The following is a 16595-nucleotide window of genomic DNA, read 5'->3' as shown; positions in this document are numbered from 1 at the left end:
CTGGGCAACAAGGTTGCCTTAGGTAGCTTTGTGCTTCTGCCATGCATTTTGCTCTCCAGAATCATGTCAGTCTAACAATGGGTCTGGTAAGTCAGACAACAAGGGAGCTGGATGGAGAAAAAACCAAAAGTGCACAGTATCTCACTCCACAATGCTGACTTTTAGCTGTACCAGTTCCCTGATCTGACCATTCTCCCTCCCCTGTAACTACCCAAGCATGTGTACTTGCGCAATGAAGGAGGTAAAAGCTGCATCTGAAAATAAAAAATCAAAATCAAATAAAATTTTAAAAATCCTTAAACAGAACCACCAAGCTACCCCAGCCCACAATCCACAGTGCATTACAAACCAAAACTCATCATGTAACAGAGGTTTTCCTGGTGTCCTATGACAAGGTTCTAACAATGAAAACAACTGTGGATAATACCAGGTTTGGGCTTGAAGTTATCGCCAGAATTAGCGGAAGTTTTACCTCTTTAACGTGAGTGTGAAAGGACACAGACATGTCCAGCAGGACCTTGCGCTGCTCCACACGCCTGACAAAATCCTGTATCCGGTCTTCAAGCTGATGGGCAGCCTGATAAATTTCCTCCGGGTCACACTCCCCAGTCTGAGCAAGCTGCTCTGCTGCTTCTAGGAGCTTATCTGCATTCGTATATGTGTTCTGGAGAGAAACAAGTTAGTTTCACAGGATTAAATGAAAGTCAGTACATTTTAAAGCCACTCCATTAACAGAAACAAAATTACAAAAAGGCCCTTGGAATGTACCTATCTTTCTTCTTTTCTTAAAGGTAGCACAATATAATCTTACTGAAGATTTTGTTATATTTCTATATAATTTTTCACTTAACTGTGAACCTTAGCTCCTTATTTATATCTATTCAAATGTCTCCTCCACACAAAACTTGGAATTAGTATTTTATAAACACATCTAGAATAAAGATCAGCCTAAATGGCCAATCCACTACTTGCAAACTGGCCTACTTCAACACTGGGAAAATCACTACAGTCAGGCACAGAAGACTTTTCAAATGTGTACTACTACTAGAGCTGAAGAAATTCTAACCGCTGGTAGAGACACTTATCATCAAGTCCACATATCCAGCAGGAAGGTGGAAAGTGACCAAGCACAGAAGGAGCACATTTGATTCCATCCTTACAGAAGTCAGGCATCCAAAAGTCATGCATCAAGTGTATCATCATTTGTGAAAAAGCAGCAGCATAGGAAGATTTACAAGTGAGTTATGGCCGAGTGTCCTAGTGGAATAGTCCCAATACATCCTAGGATTAACAAATGCAGTTTAGAAGTCCTATAAGAGACTTGAGTCTAAGCAGGAAACAACAGAACTCTGGTCTCTGATGTGCTAGGACTGCTATAGTGCAAAGAAGAGACGGGTGTTTAGAAACTCTTAAAGCTTGCATTTGCAGCCTGCCTCAGTATCTTTCTTGTTAATTCGAAACAGGACTGAGTCCAAACTTTTGGTATACTTTGGGTGATCTTTTTGAGCCTAACCTTGGGTTTTCATGTTTTAGAATGGTTCTCAAAACTCTCATCAAGGAAGGTTAGAAGGATGTTAATCACTGAAGGAAAAAAACTGAAGCCAAGTCTAGACTAAAGAAGCTTTGCTTGTGTTATACTACTAGGTCTTCCGATAGGTTTGCGCCACAGACTACAAAAAGAAGAAAGCACTCTTGACAATATAAACTACAACTTTTTCTTCTCCTTTCTTCCCTTCCATGTTCTCCCAACCTCAATCACATCAGGCAAAAATAACCCTTGCGAAGATAAATTAAGCATATGCAAATGTGCTTTTCTTTGCCATAAATATAGTATCAGACCTCTAATTAACGTTACAATATTCACAAAAATGAAATCCAAATCCAGCCCTAAAACTGAAGGGCAGGAAATAAGAGCTCTCCCCCAGGGTATCAAGTAAATTACCAGACAAGCCCAGGACAGATTACATGACTCAGTGAAGCTTTCACATATTTGGGGGGGAGTTCCCCCTTAATTTATTATGATCTGTTCAGGCAAGGAATTAAATCCATGCTGTTCCTTGACTTTGACTATGTAACTCTCAGTCCTTCCTTAACTTTCAGCTTTCTAGTTGCAGGGAGAGATAGAGAACTCCTCCCTGGTTTCCCTGGGAAAGCCTGCAAAGATTAAAACACAAAGCCTGAAAGAGACAAACATTTAGCTTATCCTATTCAGTGGGGATCAGGCTACACCCCAGACCACTGTGTCAGGCCATGCTGGCCCTTTACACACTCTGAGCCGTGCTTGGGTGTTCTGCCTTCTATGGCTGCAGCTCACATGTGCTCATGGGGAAAGGCCGAAGAGCCACAAGACACTCCTAAAACAACAACTACTTCATCAGTCCAGAGTACCACACCCATCTGCAGATGGCTGAAACAGAAGTTTCCCATTTTAATGAAAACTTTATCTCACATGTGAAGCATTGTTTACAAATTCCAGAAGTATCTTCCTTGTTACACAGGCCCAGGCACATCTGACTTCTCTTTCTGTAAGGGGGATGTTGAACTGCCTGTATTTAGAAAAGATCACAGCTTGGATGCTGCTTCAAAAGGGGCTACAATTCTCAAACCTAGCAGCAGGCACACACCTTATTCCTCAAATTTCACTTCCAAGTACAGCTGGAATATAATATAAACTGCCCTTTGGATAGAAATCACACCAATTAGGTGCTCAGTACTAACTACTGCCTTTCCCAACACTCTGCTCACTTCTAAACAATGCTCGGAGGGAAAAAAGCAGTAACATGAAGATTTTGAAAATGCTCATCCCAAGGGCAAGCCTCCAGTTGAAAGTCAGACAAAGAGAGCAAGAACTCTTCCTAAATGGTCCTTATGCCAATTTCCTAAATTGAAGGAAAGGAGCCTTCATGGTGTTAAATTTCCTCAGGATATCTGCACTAGCATACTCTCCCCAGGTCCCAGGGGAAAAGAAGGAGCCCTTTAAGAACTTCAAGACTACTTGTAGTCTGTCCTTCTGTGCCCCAAGGTGCAAGTCTTTAATAGGCATTCTTCTCCAAAATTATGAAAAATTCTCCATAACGGAATTTACCACCTTCCCCAACAACAAATTCCATCATTTTCCCCATGTTTCTGTTAAATATTTTCTAAATATTCTTCACAAAGAACAAGCACCATGTATTTAGAAAGCACATGAAGTGACACACCACAGAAAACCCAAAAATTAAATTTCAGACACTAGTGCAGAAATGACTAATACTGACAATAAAAACAGAAACAGAACTGAATGGAGGTATGGATTGCCCTTCAAATCTGTAGTTTATTGTCGTCTGTAAAGGGAAGAGAGACTCTGCTGGAGACCAACAGAGGTATACAAATAATTAATGGTACAGAAAATAAGATAGATTTCTCATTAAGTACAGTGGACACTATCATATTTAAGCATCAGACAATACACTTAAAATGAAAAGGCAAAGTACTTTTAATCTAAGGAGCAATTAAATTGCATAACTCACTGCTACAGGGTCTGGCATATATTCCAAGATCATAAGGGGGTTCAAAAAGTTGCCTAATTAAAGAAAGAAAAATCCGTCAGTGACTATTAAATACTGGTTCAGATGCATCCTTCAGTTCAAACATCAAACAGGCTCAGATAACTGGGAGGGTGAAGGTAACTTTTTAAACATACAGTCCCTTTTCTTTATGCATCTGGTGATAGCTGCAAGATAGCGTAAGACATGGACCTTTAATTTGGTGTATTGAAACCATTTCATGAGTAAAGTTCAGAACCAATCCAAATTCATAACCCATTTTTATAATCTTAAAGGAGACAGGAACAGGTGTTGGTAGGGAAATGAAAGGTGTATGCAGACAAGGTTTGCAATAATCTTTCTTGTGCATCTCTTGCGCCAAGAAGACTTCCGTGTGGAAAAAAACCCCATTAATTAATTGTCGCCATACACCTTTTGTGAGCACAGGCTACTGTAACGAAGCAGACACAGATCACATTTGAAACACAAAAAGCTGACTTAGAATTTCAGACAAAAATGCATGGAAAAGTTCAACTACAATATTGACCTGTATCCAGTGCTTGTAAGCTGAAATTTCATGCCTGTAAGTAAATCAATTATGTCAAAATTTGGACACTTGACGCTTTAACTAAACGGTCTCATGGACACAAAGATGAACATGGAGAGAAGGTCAAAAAAGAAAGAAAAAGATGGGTAAGTAGAAATTGAACTGGACAGGCTTTACATGAAAAGAGCAACACAATTTTACAATAAACTGTGTAATGTGTAACATGAATTTGTAATCAGAATTTAGGGAGGATTATTAGCTGAGTTTTGACTATCTAGCTTTTGTAATGGTAATAAAAAGTGTTAAATAAAGAGAAACAAACCTTCATTTCACATGAATTTAAAAGTGACTAATTTGTGAGACCACAGCCACACTGACTGGAATGTCTATTCTATTTGACACACAGCTTATTTTAACATCTCTTTGAATACTTTGAGGAAATGACACCTCATTCATGTTAAAAAAAGAATGTGGGAAGAAGCAGAAAGGAAGAAAAAGGAAAAAATAATTTTCACTCCCTTCAAAATCAGGAGTTAGCCTTTGACCAGGAAGATGTCAACATTCCTGTTGGCTCCCTGGGTTTGCCAGAACACTGCCATGCCAGTAACACTTCATTTAACATTGCTTTCTCTCAGCTTCTGACTGGAACTGACTGAAAACCCCTAATAATGCCTAGAGTCCTATTAAAAACAAACAAAACCAAAATCACAACAAAAAGAGCAACAACAACAACAACAAATTCCTAAAATCAAAACCACAACAAAGACCTGGACCAACCAGAAATGTAGGCAGCCAAGAGTTCCTTATGCTTTAACATAGTAACAGATCACTGTTTTATATTTGAACATAATCTTCCTTCTAACAGCAACAACAGGAATGCCTTTTGGGCTGCTTATATTCAGTTTTACAGTAAAATAAGGAGTAAGAGGAACAACTAAGAGGGTGTGCCTCTCTTGGCAGTAACTCACTACACATTCAAAGTTAGAAATGAAAAAAACCAAAAACGTATTAGATCATTTTGTCCATCCTTCTGTCAGTGGAAGATAGTCCCCTGTAGTATATTTAAGTTCTTTGACCAACCCAAGTTTTCAGTACCTCCAAAAATAGAACTTCCACCCATTCCCTGATGAGATAATTTCAAACTCCAGTAACATTCAGTTTAAGGAAGTTTTTAGTAAGCATTTACTTTACAATTTTCTGCTTAAAAGTATTATGCAAATTAACAAGATGGGTTTTTTAACATCCCAGTAACATTTCTATGCACTTCATCCCCTTTTGGCTACTCAAATATTTTCTTCTTCTTTGCCCAAAAAATACACTATTAAGTATGAGATCATTCAGGTTTTGTTAAGTATCTTACAGAAATAGACTCCTGCTTGTCTGACCCAGAAAAATAAATATTTCCACATGGAAAATATTACATTTTACTGAAAATGAAGTAATAGACATGCATATAGAAAATCCAGCATGCATATATACAAAAGTAGTAACACCTACTCTTTTTGAAAATTGTACAGGAAATCAATATTGAGGAAATTTTCTGATACTATTTCAAGTCCTCAGCCACTGGAGTGCTCTAAGACTGTATTTACAATAACATTTTATCAAGTGCTTAATCTTCCACTAAACAAGCAAACTCTAGAAAACACTTCTGATGCATCCCCTGTAGCAGGTGTCACTGCTGAGCTCCTGCATATAATATCACAATCATCTAATAATGTTGTCTTCTGTTTGATTGAAGCACCCTTAGACCAACCTCACCTTTGGAGATTTTTCTTGATTAATCTTGGAGATGCTTTCTCTTACCAATTATGAATGGACAGACAGTGCAGGTTACTAATGGGGAGGATTCTAGCCTTCAGCTTCCTTCACAGGGTTTTTCTTCACCTCACATCGCCTTTTAGAGGCTAACAGCTACGCTAGCTCCTTGTTAACTTCCCTGATTCCTTTGTACTCTATTTGTTTAGATTTTTTTCACAGAAAAATGTGTTCTGAAGTTGTATCATCACTTAAGACTAAACTAAGGGTGATTCAGAAGAGGAAGGCATATACAAACTCAATTGTATTTAAAGAAAAAAATTCAAGCCAGGTTTGCCAGTTTGCTGGCTCACCTGGTTTCTTAGGAGCCCCCCTTCCTCTGCATGAGACTGCAGTGAGAATCTCGGAGCTCCCCAAGCTTAAAGTCAGAAAGCAGGACTTTCAATTCATCTCCATCCTCTCTTACAGACTGCATTTAGGATTTAAACAGAAAGTTTAAATCCTACAATCCCATGGAACTCATCTACTTTGAAAGGAGAGCTTTCGTTCTTCTGTAAAGGAGTATCTGAAAGCATGCTTTTGAAGAAATAATAATAATAATAATAATAATAATAATAATAATAATAATAATAATAATAATAATAATATTGCCAGAGCAGTTCTGTTGGACTTTAAGGTTCACATCATCTAGGACTTTCAAAGTTTAGTTTTTTTCTCCTCAAAACTGGAGCATAAAGGAGAAATGAAACAAAAACTTTCAACAGAAACAAAATAGTTCCTTCCTGGAACAGAATGTTTTGTAGTGGAGCTCCATCTGCACAGCTCTTAAGTGCAGAATCAGAAATTTTTCATTTATTTCCATGACATGTGTACAGTCCTTCATATGATTGCTTTTACCTGCGCAACCTCCTCGAAGTCTTCATGGCGTTTCTGCAAAGCTCTGGCCCGATGCAGGGATTTTCCCACTCCAGTGTGTTTGCTAAGAAAAGCTTCTCCATGGTTTTCAATCCAATCCAACACCTGTGGTACAGAAGAGAGACACACAGAAACCCTGAGTGGCTGTATTGAATGTTACAACAAAAAGACAATTCAAGCAATTGAAAAGCTGTAAAGGCACTGCTTAAAAAGAACTGAGCTGATGGATTAAAACACAGTGTTGCCATTGAAGGACATTAATTACATCTCATTTAACTTTTCTCAAGGCAGTAATTAGCTAAAACTAGCAAATAGTATGATTCAAGATTATAACTGTATTTTGAAGTCTACCAAGGACAACCCCATTTCTCCACATTCATCAATTTGACAGTAATCTGATCAAAGTAGCAAGACCCCTTGTGAGGGTCTCTCTAATCTGTTTACACCTTCAGCTGGCATTTTCCTGCAAGGTAACACTAATGAAGCTTGCATATTGCTGGTGAATAACACAGTGAAGTTCTAATTTAGATGAGAACTCGCTTTGCCTTCTACATAATATTAAGTCACAAAGTAAGATTCAGTAGTAACTAACTTCAATTAACACAAGAAAAATTAGTTGAAATCATTATGAGATAAATGTCTGTATTCAGAGAGCATGAAGGAATATCCTCCAGTTCTTGAAAAGCATCTGTCCCTTCAAAACATCAGACATAATTGTTTATTGTAAATTTTATAGCTGAAAAGGTGGTGAACAAAAGACATTTTAGAAACCTTAATGCTTCTACCACAATGACTGGGCTGACAGCTTTATAAATAGTAAAAACTTTACATGTAATTTATTCCTGTCAGTTAACACAAAAGATTCCTGCACACATACCAAATTTCTTATGAGTGAATGAACAAAACCATCCAACCTCTCTTTAAACTAATACTTCCTAGCCATAACTTAATCCATTAGTTAAGTATGCATATGGTGAATAAACTCAATTTTTGTAAGATACTCAGAAGGTTCAAGAATGACATTCAGAATTAAAAACAGCAGCACATAAGCAATTTTCTTAAGTCAGCTAACCATATCTATACAGCACTTATGTAGTGGTGCAGAATACCTTACCTAACATTCACCTTCAGCGTTCTTTTTTCTTTAAAACATGAATATTTTAGCTGGTTTTGAAAATAACTTTGAAAAGCCTGCACTGTGCCTCTTCTTCTCTACTAGTGTCCTTTACTCTGAGTCCTAAAGTTGGGTGAGGTTTTCTTCCCAGTTTTCTTGTACTGAAAGTATAACTGAGTATAACTAAAGAGACACTTTTTTTCTTCCACACAGATTTGAGAACCATTCCTGCACACCACTCTTGACCATACTCAATACACGTGTAATCCCACACACTATTCCCATGAAACTCATCCATGCTTTCTTCAGCAGAAGAATGAAAACATGGTTTTCTCATTTATCTTGACCATGCAAATATTTTTCCATTTGCAACCTCTCTTCCTACTGGATATCTTCAAAACAACAAACAATTCCCTAATGCCACAAAATACAGACACTTTAAATCACCGACACGTCATTAAATCTCCAGATTTACGCAATATTTGTTTTCCTAGTAAGTATTCCCCAAAGATGTTGCATTTTAGGTCAATGCAAGTTTTCATTTTTTTCTTTCAAGGTAAAGTATTGATCAGAGAAAGGAGAATGAGTAGCTAAACATGACATCAGTTATTATTACCAATACTTTTGACTAGTTTCAGGAGACTGCTTTTCCCATTATGAAAAGAGCTGAAAAGAGATGTGTTTGGATGAAATAATTAGACAGGACTCTGGAGACTACTAACAGTTACAAGCTAACAAATGAAATCAACAGCAAAATCAGTCCCAGAAAGCATGGGATGAAAAGCAGAAAGCTGCCCAGGGAGAATGATTTTTGCTCCAAACAATGCTGAATAACTTCTCAAGGGAAGAAATTGTCATAGAAATCCAGTACACAGATCATGACATAAAACACTCAACTAGAGAAACATTACTGCCTCTCAGTGAAATCAGTATGAATATAAGTCTCATTAGTGTCCAGCCTTCATACCTTGATTCTTAACAAAACTGAGGAAGCACTCTTAAGAATTTTACAGCATGTAGAGGCAGAGTTAAGTTAGGCTCTTTCCATCAGTAAGTGATTTGCATACCACTTCAGTCAAAGGACAATATCATTAGTTGGCACTAATATTAGCCATTTAGCAACTTACACATTCTCTGCCTCTTCCTGGGAGAAGTAAGAGTTACAGAAATCATCATACCGAGTCACTAAGGACTCTTCTAACAATACTGAAAGCAAATGGAATTCAGTCGGGTGCTCAAGTAATACATAGGAGTCCAAGAGGCTGAACACTTTCCATTGAAACGGTGAATAGTATCATCCTCCACTGCAGCGAGTTTCTGTAATGATGCAATTAAATTCTACTGCAGTCTCAGCAAAACCATCCTTATGCCCAACACAGGATCTAGAAAAATGCTTACTTTTCTAGCTCCCAAAAGAATATCTTTGGAAAGATATTCTTTGGAATATCTATGGAAAGCTTCATTTTAACAAAATCATTGCTCATGGCTATAAAATATGTGGCATATGCTGCGCATAGAAGTAAATCTGATCTTTTGCAGATTCAACATGCTCATTTTCACCAATCTTTCCCACATTATTATCCATTCCTCACCCCCCACCCCTTTACCTACTTTGCGTACATTCAGTTTTCTGATCTCCACTTACGTGCTGGTGACACAGCATTCAGAAGGGGAAGATGGAAATACCTGCATTTCTGATTTTGAGATAGTTAAAATGTGGAAAAACTCTCTTGAAAAAAGAACCATTTTACACTGGAACCGCCTTCAAAAGTCACATGGGAATCACACAGTGAAATCATGTTGATGCTAGCAAGTAGCAAGCATTCATGGCCCGCCCTACATTAGTCAAGGTTGAAACTAGTGACTGTAACCTGTCTTAAGGCAAGCAGATCAAGCAAGAAGCAGCACATTTATTCAAAATGGACAGAGAAAACACCCACTATGATCAAATAAATGTATGTTTGGGGAAAAAAAACCCAAGCCAAACCAAACCAAAACACACACCCCCCCCCCCAAACAACAATGACAACAACAAAAACAACTAATCCTCCTCCCACCCCTCAAAAAAACCCTCAAAGTACCTCCTACTAGTATGTTTTACTAATTTCTGGCTTGCAAGCTATCAGGAGAGTTTTTCAGGCACTAAAACTCTGATCATACGAGTGTCAGCAGTATTACTCTACCAGAAACATTATCTTTATGCTCAATTTTGATTTTTCCTGGCCTAGAAGAGAAGTCCACGGTGCTGTTCCAAGTCTGCTTTATTGCTTCATTTCAGAATCAGTCAGCTCCTTTCCTTAGGTGAAAGGCTATTACCTACTTTAGTAAGCTTATTAACTCTTAAACATAAAATCATACTTTTACTAGCATGGTTTATATTAGAAGGGCTACATAGACAATTGAGTGCCAGTGACCACTTTAAAAAAAAAAAAATTAAAATCAAAACCCTTTTTTAAAATGTTAATATACAAACTAACCAGGAACTAGATCTCCCAGCATATTTCTGCTGCCTAAAGTCAAACTCAGAATTTCATTCAGTTTAGGACTGTCATACATTTTCATATTTCAAATTTCAGATTTTCTGTAATTCACTTCTTTTCTATTATTTTCATTATTTCATGTACTACTTTCCTTACTACTTGCTTCAAAAGATCAGCAGATAATTCTTGGTGTACTCAGATATCACCACAATGTTTTTGTTGATTTGGAAAGCTCCACTAGAAACAGCTTCAAGAACACGAAAGACAGAAGAAAAAACCCAATAAGCTTTCTAAGGTGGAAGTAACACAAAGTGAGGCACCAACTCAACACTGACAATTCCCTCCTCCAACTCAGCTCTCACTTAACACTTCCATGAACTGAGTTATTTCATTAATCCAGCAGAGGGAGGAGGAGGAAATCACAGATTCATGCTAAAGGACAGTTACAGATTCACTTATAATGCACTTGGGTTGCTCACCACTATGTGCAAACTAACTATAAACAGTGGAAGAGAGCCACACTTAGCCTATTCTGAAATAAATAAATAAATAAACAGATAAATAAACCAACAACAAAAAAAAACCAAAATAAACCACCACATTTCACTTTATTGACAATAATTGAAAGATGTTTTCAGGTTATCTTCTCAATCAATCTTAATTGAATTTTTTAACATTTGAACAAAGAGAGAATGTGCAAACAAAAACTGAAGTATTGTAGAAAGGAAGTTGCTTTGGAGCTCTACATAAACCACTCCAGAACTGTCTCAGATATAAGTTTAACTAATACCACAAACCAGAGTAATTTCATGCACTGAATGCTATTAATGATTATTCAAATGAAAATTTAACATTTCTCAGATAAATTAGGATGATCTAATAAAGTTGTTTTGCTTTTGTTTTGCAAGAAAAAAGAATCTTTTTATTTGAGAACACTTTCTTCCCCAGATAAATTTTCAAAGCTGGGGGAGCCAAAATCTCCAAGACATCTGCTGTGGCTATTAGATTAATCTATCTGGAATAGATGTTGAATGGTCATTGTCCTACAGATTGACCTGCACTGAAATCCTACTATGAAAAGTTTTATTGTGAAAGGTAACAGTGACCAAAATTCACAGTGTGATTTATAATGCATTGCCAAAAATACCCATTATCTGTAAAGTTAAGTTAAAGCAACATAAGGAGCTATACTTCCACATGAAACATTTCAGTAATTAACAGTCATTACAGAGATAAATCAAAGGACAACTCCGTCTCTGACAGTGGCAATTACTGGATACTAAGGGAAGGGCTTAGGAAGATAGCAAGCAAGGGCTGCACCTCTGTACAGATCTAGCTTGAAATTTCATGATTAAAGATGATAAAGTCGATAAAGATGTGCATTAGCACAAAAGGCTACACCTTGAAACTGTTCAAGAGGATTTCTTGCTACCTTAATTCAATGTCTGTCTTGCAAAGCATATAAAGAAACTACAGGCATAAACAGGATGAAAGAAATTTCTCCAACCTGTAGATAAGGCATGTACTGAATAATAAGTCAATATGGATCAACATTCTCGAGGTAACTGGCTCATACTGAAAACTTTTGGTGCACTCACAATCCACTTTCATGATGTGGATTGCACCTTCCTGATACGGGAAGCTATAAAAATATGTAAAACTGTCCACTTTGTTGTTTTCAAATCTGCGAGTACTTCTCTTAAATGCAGCAGCTCCAAAGGCTGATGAGTCTAATATAGAGAAGGAAAATCCAGCATCTTGCTGAAGAACCTGGTGGTGACTGCACAATGTCTTGAGTCTAATGATGGCTTATTTGCCAACTTCAAAGAACAAATCAGTCTGAGAGCTACCTCCTCTATACTGAAAACTATGATTTAGGACAGAGCAGAAAATGAAAATCTCCTACAAGCATTTTATGACTCCCAAGATATTAAAGGCAAAGAGTAGGAGCAGTACAGTAACTCTCTGCAGCATTTAATGAACACCTTCCCCCAGGAAATAAACTACCTAAAGCCTGGCCTACCAGCCTGAAACTTGAATTATGCACCTGGCTAATTACCTTAGGAGACCCCTTGGCCTAGATTGCCTAAGTAGGTCCTACTTGAACTGAACTCAAACAAGAGGAGAAAGTTCCAACATCCAATCCATACTTGTTGGCACCAGACCACTGAGAGGATCTACATTTTTCCCTGAGAATCAAACTGTGTTTATTTCAGTTTCTGAAGATTCCTTACAAAGCCTTTTCAATTTAAGAGGTGATTCATTTGTTGGCTGTGCCTCATCACAGAATCACAGCACATTCTGAGTGCTTTACTGACTACTCACGCAAGTACCAGCACTGGACCCTCTTTACTAGCCACTAGTTTTTTGCTGTAATCTTCATGGAGACCCTAAAGGATTTTTAAAATGACGTAATGAATGGAGTCTTTGGTTCTCTGTGCCCTTGCTGACCATTCATAACATTCCCTCTGCTTTTACTTTTTTGTCAGCTAATATTTTTCACGCCTTTCTACATCCTTTGTCACATCTCAGCACTGACAATCTGGATAACAGCCTGTCTTTCTAATGGATGCTTCTTTTTAGATAAAAAATTAAGTACTAAAGTTTTGAAGATTTTACATAACTTACTGCTTAAGTATTTAAATTATTTTCTTTAATTACATGAAGAGATAGTCACTAGATCTAGAAGAAAGTTCAGTTATCAAGATTGCTTAGTCTCCCCACCATCTGCCTAAACTACCTTTTTCAGCTACTGTAAATGATGAAAATCAGTTATATCACTCCCAACTGCTCACATCCAGTATATTCTTGAAACAGAAAGGTACAAGAAATTTAGCTTAAACTACAACTAATTCTGAAGAAAAAAGATTAGTTTAACCAGAACTGTGGCTATCTATGTAAAAACCCCATTCAGAAGCTGTGACTTGTGAACACTTTTACACTGAAATGAAAGAACATGATCAGCAAATACTGGCCATCTTTACTTTTTTAGGAAGATGAGCTGTTAAAGAATAAATTACTATTGTCTCTGTTAATTGAAGTTCAAAGCCAACATTTTATGCTTATTAAAAATCCATCAACCAAAGAATTTTATGTTGTTTTACTTTAAAAAGGCAAAGCTATATCAGAGATACTAATGCCTGTATGTAACTACTAACTTTTATGGATGTTGTCATAATAATAAAAAAATAGCAACTAATAACAACTAATTCAAGAACAGTGTTATCAGAAAGTAATTTCATCTGTAATTTTTATAATTCCTTATTATATGACTCTCAAGTTTTAAAGAAACACTATTAAGTAAATTAAGTATCATCACGGATTTAAAACCAAAAATTTTACAGAATAACACTATTAATTTTTTTGCATGTTACAACAAGATGTCTTTTTGACACTTCATGTCCAGAATTTTATCTAGAATGTGAATGTCAGCTACTAGCACAAACTCAGAATAGCTGTCTATATTAAAAATCTTTTTCATCATATATGACTTAAAGTAAATAAATTAATTTAAAATCAGAAAAAAAAAACAAGTAGAACTAACTTTCAAATATAATTGTTATCCATAATAGACAATACCCAAGTTCTGATAGTGGTACACAGAACTTGGTACCATTCAGCCAATCCCATGCAACTGTTCAATTGTTGTGGTACAAAAGAACATGGATTATAGCGGTCAAAACTCACCTGTCAGTGCAATCAGGCTAATAGAATACAAAGGCATTTAGACAAAGTGAAATAAAACCTACCTGTTGGACATCCTGTTGAAATACGCAGAGCTGAAGCCGCTGGTGCAAGCGGACCTTCCGATGCTGCCAGATATTTTCCAGTTGGCGCTGGTGATGCAATACTTCATGGATGACATCCAGGACATGATGAACTGCTTTTGAGTAGTTGGCAGATGCGGTGAGGGAATCAGAACTCCCAGGAGTCAAAGGTCTCTGAAGTTTGTCAAGGAGTGACTTCCCATCTTGGCTCACCTGACCACCAGAAAGGATTAAGACTTACATGTCTTGCCAAAAGCTTATTGGGCTACTACTTTGTACCCCACCCCTTCTCCCAGTTTTAAATGTCTTCAAGAACTCAGGGAGCAATGATGAAGACTCACTTTATTGCAGGAATGATTACCTACCTGCAGCTGTTATAGGAAAGAAAAAAAAAAGTATATTCTCTTTCTATTTAAAATAATTTTGACAAGTAGCACTCTTCTAAGTAACAGCCTGTCTTTCCATTTTTTCCATTACTTTAAGAATTACTTTCCTTCAAAGTGTTGGGATATTTTGTTTAGTTTGTGGTTTTTGTTGGTTTTGTTGTGTTGTTTTTTTTTAAAGAACTTGTCAAATGTAACTTTGAATAAATATTCTTCAACTCTTTCCCTAGTCAACAAGACACCTAAAATTAAGCATTTGTCCAAAATTATCCTTCCAAAACAATCTCTCTCTTCATTTGCTGTAAAGGTGAACAGGGAGGTTACTTTCTGTAGGTTAATTTGACAAATACATTTAAACCAACAGATATAAAATTTAGTACATGATTCAATCTGACATGATTTATAACTTCTAAATTATCAGTGTTACTGGTAAACCAAGGGAAGACTGCTGTTATGGCAAACTTAATTCTGATTAAATCTCTTAAACCCTTTCCATCTAGCACAGAAAGATACTGTTTTCCAAAATGTGTTTAACTACTGATACTGACAGGAAACCTTTGTCATTTCTAGCTGTTGTCTTCTCTGATTTAAACCACAGCAGAAATATTCAGATTTACCTTGCATGCTATTAAAAAGCAATAATCCTCTCTTATCTGGTCACTATCAACATTTAGTGTTAAAAGCACTTTTCATTGGCATTTACTCTTTTGGCACCTGTTACAATTCAGTATCATTCAGCTGCCTGTAAAGAACTTTTCTAACAGCTCATCTTGCTGACAGGAACAAAAAATCATCTGTAACCGCAAGACTCAAGTATAAACAAAAACCTGAATCCATCCAATCAACACTATGTCAGAAAGAGCAAATTTGCCAAGACCTTCCCCCAGTGACTATTTTCAACAACTTTTAACTAAGTCTAGGCACATTTTTAATTTGTTATTCAGTAGTCAAACAGATCTAAATGAAAATTCTTTTCTACTAATTGGGTTACAAGGGAGTTTATTTTCAGTTCAGTTCAAGCTCTTTAATTTTAGCAATGAGTATCAACACAGAGAATGATACTTCTGAAAGTAGCTCCAGAAAATCAAGTCAGCAGAAAAAATGCATTGTCCATAGCATAGTTACAAAGATATATTTTTTCTTTTCTATATCCAAAAGAATTATCTAGCAAGTCCTTCAAATATTTCAAGATAATGGACTTCAATTATCCATTCAGAGTCCATAAAATCTAGGTGAAAAAAAGTAATTGTGACAGCCCCTTGATCCAATTAGTTTATTAGCTTTATAAACAACTGACTGCGCACAGATTTTCCTTTTGTGTTAATACACTAAAATTTTCTTCCTTCCTAGTGCATGACTGCCTTAAGATTTCAGTGAGATGTATAACTTTATTTATATATATAACTTCATTTAAGGCACATCTGTCACATTTTCAGGCATACCAGTTGTCTCATCATGTAAGGTAGTAAGTTGCTTTACTAGTAATATACAATAATTACCCTCAGTAAAATCAGACTGTCTAGTCTTAAAAGCATTTACTTTCTTAAAATTACTGTCTTCTACTTTGCAACCAAGTCATGTTGTCAAGACATTGCAATCTAAAATGAATGACACTGTTGTGATTCTCATAGTGTTGCTCTCTCTCTTCCCCCACGGTTCATTCATCACAAAATGAAAGGAGCTCCGTACTGTAATAGAAATGAAGTCATACATCTAATAATGATAAGCAATAGTGCTGTAATATCCTGACACAGAAAGACGCCTCCATCAAACTTCAGAAAGGAATGCATGTTTGAAAAATGCAAAATAAAACTTTCTGTCCAGAGGAGGAACACAACTTGTACATACACATACAGTTATTATTTCTGCACCAATTCTGGTTGCTGAAGAAAAATAACTGCTTTTTTACCAGATGGGTAAAAGTAATGACTAGAAATCAGATGAAAGGCACTTAGTGCTCTTTTTTTCCTTCAAGCAGTACCAGTGAACATTTTGCTAAAATATCTGTCTATCTACCCCAAAGTCAAGAGCTACAGCTTTGAAATTCTAAATAAATTTCTAAGGTATGTCCCAAAGCAATCCTATAATCCACTGGTCTTATTTATTT

General features: G+C 36.6%; 1 protein-coding gene across 2 annotated transcripts in view; it reads right to left on the bottom strand.

Moving 5' to 3' along the window:
- TRIO (trio Rho guanine nucleotide exchange factor) overlaps positions 1-16595 on the bottom strand; it is a 246637-nt gene that overhangs the window by 134369 nt on the left and 95673 nt on the right. For both annotated transcript variants that reach the window (XM_086898024.1, XM_086898033.1), the window contains exons 9-11: positions 14088-14318; positions 6727-6849; positions 473-664 (exon numbers count right to left, since the gene is read on the bottom strand). In XM_086898024.1, coding sequence (XP_086754150.1) covers positions 473-664; positions 6727-6849; positions 14088-14318 — 546 coding nt within the window. The remainder of the gene's footprint in view (positions 1-472; positions 665-6726; positions 6850-14087; positions 14319-16595) is intronic.

The sequence above is a fragment of the Cyanistes caeruleus genome, chromosome 1 (assembly GCF_971803275.1).
Source record: "Cyanistes caeruleus chromosome 1, bCyaCae1.hap1.1, whole genome shotgun sequence".
NCBI classification, from domain to species: domain Eukaryota; kingdom Metazoa; phylum Chordata; class Aves; order Passeriformes; family Paridae; genus Cyanistes; species Cyanistes caeruleus.
The sequence above is the reverse complement of the archived record's forward strand: the minus strand, read 5'-3'. Positions and strand labels throughout refer to the sequence as shown.